General features: G+C 41.5%; 1 protein-coding gene across 2 annotated transcripts in view; it reads right to left on the bottom strand.

Moving 5' to 3' along the window:
• Positions 1 to 3,469: 3,469 nt before the first annotated feature.
• Positions 3,470 to 7,709, bottom strand: part of snx29 (sorting nexin 29) — a 130,853-nt gene continuing 126,613 nt past the window's right edge. The window contains exon 21 of one of the 2 annotated variants that reach the window (XM_063893947.1): positions 3,470 to 6,439. In XM_063893947.1, the coding sequence (XP_063750017.1) occupies positions 6,313 to 6,439 (127 nt within the window). In that variant the 3' untranslated portion in view covers positions 3,470 to 6,312. The remainder of the gene's footprint in view (positions 6,440 to 7,709) is intronic. The other variant, XR_010166653.1, reaches the window with a different exon arrangement.

Raw genomic sequence — 7,709 nt, 5'->3', positions numbered from 1 at the left:
GCCATTGTGCATGCCGGAGATAGGAGTGCTGCTTATACGGTGACCTTGTTTAAACACAGGTCCCTTTCTACTTGATGTTCCTCACATGCAGGTAAGAGCTGGGTAATTGCATACGGGGCTGTAAAATGAGTAGAGGGACCTCCATATCTTCAAGGGGACGCAGAAAGAGGCAAAGAAAGAGTAGATGTGGATGAGAAGGAAATGAAATCATACCGGTGGACGTTGTCACAAGGACAGGTTCAAGAACGACTCGATCTGACTGAGGAACTTTTCATTCAGTTATTCTACTTATCCTGACGCCTGTTACGTCAAACCGAATGAACAACACGTGGTGCAACATCCCATTAAATACTCAAATGTAAATACAGTTCCTTCAAAATCATACATATTGATTTTGTCTCTCCAATACATGTCTCAGTCGTGCATCAATACAGCAGCTAAAGTAACCACTGGAATAAAGAATTGTCCTCACTTGTGAAAGATGTGATGGATAGCTTTTAGTCTTGAGTTTTCCAGCAGGACCAAATATTCACACATACAGAGAGCACCAACAGAATGAAGACATGTAGAAAGCATGTGCTATTGGGCAGGTCATATATGGAAGGCTGTAAACATAAGTAGAATAAACCCAATCTAAAAACAGCCTTAACTTTGACCCTAACTGCATAACACTTACTGTTCTGTTTCATCAGGTTGGTGGTGAAGATGTAAAACATAAGCAAGAAAGTAAGAAGATTTTCAGGACTGAACATTGGCTACAAGTTGCAGGGCTAACGAGACACAGCTGAAACTAACAAGGCCAATCAAATGAAGGAGGGACAACACAGAGACAGGAAGTAGAGACAGACAGGCTGAGAAAACCTTTCAAAATAAAATGGGAGAGGTTGGATTTTATGGTTTAGTTGTTAGAAGGAAAGCTCCAAACTATTTCAAATGGAAACAATTTAATCAAATACCATCAATTCCAAGCCACACGTGGGCTCTTTCTGCAAATCCATCAAATAATAACATCACAAAATGTATTTACAGGCAAGGGCGTCGCTTTGATTTGAAAGTAGTGGGGAAACAGTGGGCCGGAATATTAGTCAATGGTTTTCAATGTCAAGAAATGTTTAAAGTTACTGATCGGTACAAGCATGATTTTTGTGAGCTAGGGGTGTATTCCTGACTCATTCATTTATTCTATATTTTTTACATTATGATATATATTTATAATCTATTCTATATTTTTACATAGAATTTTATGTTTTCTTATGATGCTAAAAATCCTTTCTGAAGCTTTTAATACACTTTCACAAATTATACCTGATCTGAAAAAATAATAGGGACAACATAAGGCATTTCAAACATTGGTAGGGGCCACGTCCCGAGTGTCACTGATTCCTATGGTATGTATTTAGCTCAAGCATCTTATAATGTACACAATTTCACACCATTAAGTTACAGTTTTTATGCAGACCCTTAAAAAATGTCAAAGCCAAGCCAGGGTTTTCCATCCATTCTGTTTGAACAATACAACCATTGCAGGACGTGTGTTGTCTCACCGCTCAAGTACTTGGCATGCATTTATCCAGTGTGTGTGTGTGTGTGTGTGTGTGTGTGTGTGTGTGTGTGTGTGTGTGTGTGTGTGTGTGTGTGTGTGTGTGTGTGTGTGTGTGTGTGTGTGTGTGTGTGTGTGTAATGTTTAGCAATGCCAAAAGCAACCATCCACGTCCTGAACGGGCTTGTAACCAATTTTCTGGTCAATGGACAATGAGCATTTAGTTCACCCTCACCATTCTTCTCTCCAACGACCCGGTGCAGCATGCCCGGCACGCGGAAGAAAAAGTAAATAAATAAAAAATCGTTGAATATTTTGAATAAAATCGAGGGACTGCCTAGTGAAGCAGAGAAGGGTTAAATAACCATTCGACGAGCGAAACAGATGCAACAAGGGCCACAGTTGTTCACAAGATGGGATTCACAGTATCCATCCATCCGTTTATGCATGCAGAATTTCATGCGAGTGCTCAGGCATTCATCTAGCTATATCAACATGTTTTAGAACACCTACTGTATGCATTCAAATGATAATATGCACACCTACTGTATGTAAATAGACATGCTCGAATGCATCGGTGTACACAGAAACACAAACAGCAGGATTGCGTAACTGCAGAATGGTGTACAATGACAACACTGACACACAGGTGGTGGTATTGTACTGAATTGTTCAGCCCCTTGTTGCGGTGACACTGATAGATAAGGCCTGACTGCTGACTAAGGCAAAGGACAGAAAAAGTAGACAAGAACAGACACACTTCTGCCACATCTCGATAAGCTTAACCCACTTCCGTTGCTTGTCATCGCTGCGATTACCAGCCTCGAGGTGAAGGGAGATTGAATTCATCCAGCAGCTGGAGGCTTCAGAGGGAAGGAGATGGAGTGATCCAAAAGAAAAGTGATGTTTGTGATCGTATCAGGGAACTTCTATCGGCCTCATGCCTCCCCGGCTCTAGGGCGATTCCACATTGCTGTATTGTGTTTTGGTTCTTCTTGACAAAGTGTATTGATATACATGAGGGAGGAGGGGGGCCCTGCGTGTCTGACAGTGTCAACTACCGCTCCGAATGCTTCCACTTAAGTGGAGCTATGCAGACCCAACGCACCACCGATGCAGACCTTCCGACACCCTCCCAGCACATCACACACACTTGCAGAGATGGCCTACAGGCCTATGTAAGCCTATGGCCCCCATTTTATATTTACCTCATATCAGCATGGTGGAATGTTTGAAAAAAAAGTGAAGGGCCGCTACTCCGACAATTAGACGTCAATGTCGGAGTAGCGGTATGTAACCCTACAATTGCTAGCAAAAAAGCTAACGTCCCCCTTGCTAATTAGCACACTGACATTTTAATTTAGGTTAGTCACTAGGTAAACTTGTTTTTATTAATGATCACAACACTGTGGACCTTTGTCTGCCTTTCTAGCACTGGGAGTTATAATCAGTAACTCTATAATCAGTGAAAGACAAACCGTCCCGTCCACCAGGACCTCAGAGCAGCACTCGGCTCTTTTGTGTTTCTATCGTCAAAGACAGGCTTTTACTCAACATGTTGTTTTTGAATTACTTTTACAGTTTTATAAGAAACCCACACTTCAACTTTTTTCAATTCTGATTTAAAGTGTTTTGAATGAGTGTTAAGCAACCGCAAGAGAAAAACAATCAGCACTTTCTTTTCTGGAATAAATAAGTTTCAGTTCCCTGTGGAGTTTCACTTCAATCAAACAATAGCTCATTTTAAATTCAGTGTTGCTCATCAAATCCAATTGAGGTTTGACAAGTGTGCTGACAGCATTTTCCTCCCAATACCTCGCTTTTTCTGTGCATTACCGCAACCTTGTATTTGCAGTTACTTGTGGTGTTGAAGTTGCATTATGGGTAATGTAGGCACCAAGTTAAGTCAAGAAGAAGAGATAAGTGTAAAAAAAAGAGACAATGTTTTAATGGTTTTACTGCATCGATTCTTTTTTGAAAACTTCCCATTGTTAGTCAGACAGTGCTATGGTAGAGTGCTCTGCTCTTCTAAAGACAGATGGTCCTGTGCATAATCACTGTGCATCACCACACATACAATATGGATAGTTGTGCAGAAAAATCAGACCCACAACTTGTTCCAGAGACAAACCTTCACCATAAAAAGAGACATCTAACAGGAGACTTGGGGTTGATGATATTGTTTGTAAGCAGTTTATACAGAATACAGTACATTACTGTTTTTATCAGATGCATAAAAGGCAGTGCTAGACTTAAAATATGACCAATATTAGGTGTTTTACTGTATCACAGCAGAGAAAAGTCTTTAATAAAAAGAATTCCATTAAATTGCATTACATGTCCTTGACAGGGTGCATCAGCAGAGCCATTGGTAAATGTGTGATGCTCTTTAGACTCTGTAAATAATTCTGTCATCTCATTTCTTTTCCTCTGCAGATTTTCTTTTGGAGAGCTCCCCACACGTTGACCACACACAGAATCTTAAAGAGCTTCGATGATGAAAACCTTTATTTGACTCCGTCCCTGTGAGACTCCCCTAACAACCCTGCGCAGCGCTCACCAGTCGATGGATGCCTGTGAGGGTCACTTCTGTGTGAGAATAACAACTTGATTAAAACCCACACGCCTTGTTTGTTCCCCTCCCCTTATAGACGGTGAACGGTGTTTACCATTCTGCACGTCGACCCTTTGATTCAAGTTTTCCGACACCCTTCCGACACAATCAGTCCTCGTTTGAACACAGTCTACTCCCGGGTAATCCCTACATATGCATGAGCTTCTGTTTTACACACACTTGATGCGCAGCAGCCTTTTCCCGTTGCACTCTAACAAGCAGCTTTCCTTCAAGTGTTTAGTCCTCATTAAAACATTTATTTGCAACATTACGCTGCATTAAGTCCTGCTAAGACACATTAGTATAACATTCTTTAAACATCTGATGAAGAACAGCATCGTGGGGATGATTGTAAACCGACTGAAACACAGCTTACCCTTGTGTTGTAATGTCTCCCTTTCTTTCTGCTCAAAAAACACACACAGAATGATCAGACACATGACGGCAGGTGTCTGCAAATATTCAACAGATAGGAAACAGCGTAATGATGGCCTTTAATTAACTTTATCAATAAGGGACTCACCAAAAATTAATTGGGGTGGGATGAAAAAATGACTCAGTAATTTGCCTTAGAATATTAAATATGTAAGGGCTTTTATTTTGAAAGGTCAAGGGAGGATGCTGTCTTTATTTCAAGGTTGAAAAGGAGTTTAGTTTTGTTTAAGGACAATATACTATGCACATTTTCAGCTTGATATTAGTATTTTGTCTCCATGCGTCCCCTTCTTTTCACCCTCTGACTGAAACCAGAGCCCAGTCTGCTCTGGTTGGTTAGCTGGCCGGCTCTGTTGTGATTGGTCAACAGCTTAGAGATGTCCCGCCCCTTCGCCTATAACGTACTGTGTTGGAGTGCTAGCCAATAGGTGAAATGTAACCGCTTTTTTACTGCAAATTAATCACATTTTGGATAGAAGTTATAAATGCAAATAACTAATAAAGATGTCTAATTCCACATTCATTTAGTAAGCCTTAAGTTACATCCTCTCAGTTTAGGATTTTAATAATTTAATTCCGTGCCTCTTTTATTTTGTAATAGGGACAGGGTGTTGGAGATGCACTTTTCCAGGGTCCAAATAAAATATTGATAACCCTGATTAAGATTAAACCCCCCTTCTTCTTCACCCCAACAATTTTTGGTACAGTCCCAGAGAGAGGTTGGTTATATCAGTGGTGCTTAACCCTGACATATTAAAACGCTCATTATGTGGAATTTTAAAAGATGTTTTAGTCAGTGCTGCACCCCTGGACACATTCAGATATGTTACACTTTCAGAGTATCTGTAATAAAGAGAAAGAGGAACAAGGACTTCCTCGTGGTCCACGCCAGAGACAGTGAATCATCGTCTGTAATGTAATGGCACCATAACGCTGAAAAACAACATTCATTTCCCAGGATAATACTTTAATATACCCGCCTCTCTACCTACCAGGACAGCAGCTACAAAGCAATGCAGGCACTGAGACTGTAACACTTCCACTTAAAAAAAAACGTAGAAAAGAAAACTACATTTCTGTCTCCTCAGTGTGTTTGAGATGAGCCGTCCCGGTTAGTTCATGTGCAGAGTCTTTGTCTCTCAGTGAGGTAAGAGGTGCTGTAGGATTGGGTCCGTGTGTAGGAGGCTGGTCATTCATCCCACACTCACCCAGGCGATGCACATACATTTATCTCATAGAGAGGCTTTGATGAGTAACACTTTGAAGGTCCGTTAGGCATCGTTAATGTCCACATAGGAAACGTCGTCATCAGCCTATCGATAGACAGCAACCCATTTAGCCGCGCCCCTTTTTGGGTGAAAACATTGGCTGTCGCTTGACTGGCGGTAAATACAGATTCTGAAGTCAATCCAATCAAGAAATTAAGAGAACTGTACATTTTCGTTCCTTCATGGAGCCCAAATATGATGGTCAGTCAGGCAATTACACAATGTCCTTTGAGATCGATGAACACGTCGATTTATGGTTTAATTTGAAAGAATAGGGGATCATAATGGTTCTGTGATTAGGTGTTTTCCTCAGACGTATTGACTAACTGGGTCTTATTGATAAGGCTTTTCGTCCTCTCTGTGGAGCCTGAAGCCACAGATCTTACTGGCCGTAGTGACGCAGCACTGCTCTCATCTATACAGAGACAAATAAATAGTCCTCAGGCTCCGGGGGGTTAAAGGTCTCCACTCTGGGGATCGGTCCTGGTCTCATGGTTGCGGCTGCGACCCAGTCTGGGGAAGCGGGAAGACGTTTTGGAGCGAGGCGTCTTGGCTCCGCCGTCGTTGGCCTGTGGCGTGTCTCTGCAGGAGAGGAGACAGCAGGGAGGGGATGAGAAGAGATGTGGACTTTTAACACAACATCTGGCCAAGTTTGTTATTCAAACACACCACTGAGGCTGCATCTGGAGACTTTAATGCCTCATTTCCCTTCTACCAGAGGACTTCTACTTCTGAAACACATTAGTCAAAGAAGTAAATAGAGAAGCTTTGATGAACTAAATATCCAAACTCTTCTTCAGTGATGGCAATTAGAGTAGTATTTTTTAAATTCCCTGTTTGGTTTACTTAAGTTTTCATTACTATTCTTTCCAATCTTTCATATTTTTTTGCACATCTACAATTTACAAGGATTATAGAGGCAGATTAACCACACTTTAAAGACAGCTTTTTATTTGTATCGTGCAGCAACACACTAAAACCAACACTGATTTGTGTCAGTTTTAGCATGCTGGCTAACCAGGTTAATGCTAGCTCAATGAGTTTGTCTTTTACAGTAGACTTTACCTTGTTTTAAACTACACAAAGGACATGTTTTAAGCTCTGTTTGTTGGTTTGCTTGTCAGCTGGAAAAACCACAGGCCCACTTTTCTTGAAACTTGGTCGAAGATTCGGTATTGGCAAAGGAAGAAGCAGAAATATTTCCGGCTTTACTTGAGCTCTGAGATATTCCCGGCTTCACAGGGCCGTTGTGTGTATTTACAGTTTGACAATGGCCCTTTAATAGGACGGATGAAGCAAATAGTCCACTTAAAACATTAAAGGTGTCTGTCCTCGCTCTACCTTTTTTTCCCCTAAAACATCTAACACAGTATTCCTTTCCTCGCTACCGGAAGCCATTCTTTGTGTTTCTAGGAATCAAATTACAGTTATTTCTGAGCTTATGATGATGTTTCGGTTTCCGAGTACTGGTGGGAAATAATCTCGGTCACTCATGATGACATCATTGCCCCGGTTACCCTGACGACCGTCTTCACAACGGGTGAACCCCTGATCCCCGAGTCTTGTCTGATAAGGCTGCGGATGAATGAGAGGCACTTGTCAAAAGGGAGGAAATGAAAAGCAGGGGAGATTGAACGGCGGGGGTAAAATGTCTCTCCTGTTTTATTTCTTCTGAAGCAGTTCATCGGCGAGTTGTCACCTGTAGCCTGTGATGAAGACGGACTCTGTTAAAGGAGTTCAAGTGCGTCTCTGACAACGGGATAAATATTAGAAACAATGAAAAGGCAGAGAGCAGTTCCCTGTTGATGTACCACTGGGCTTTTTAATAAAGAACTACAGCTGCTACTTCTGT

Source organism: Eleginops maclovinus, chromosome 10, assembly GCF_036324505.1.
Source record: "Eleginops maclovinus isolate JMC-PN-2008 ecotype Puerto Natales chromosome 10, JC_Emac_rtc_rv5, whole genome shotgun sequence".
Classification (NCBI taxonomy): domain Eukaryota; kingdom Metazoa; phylum Chordata; class Actinopteri; order Perciformes; family Eleginopidae; genus Eleginops; species Eleginops maclovinus.
The sequence above is the reverse complement of the archived record's forward strand: the minus strand, read 5'-3'. Positions and strand labels throughout refer to the sequence as shown.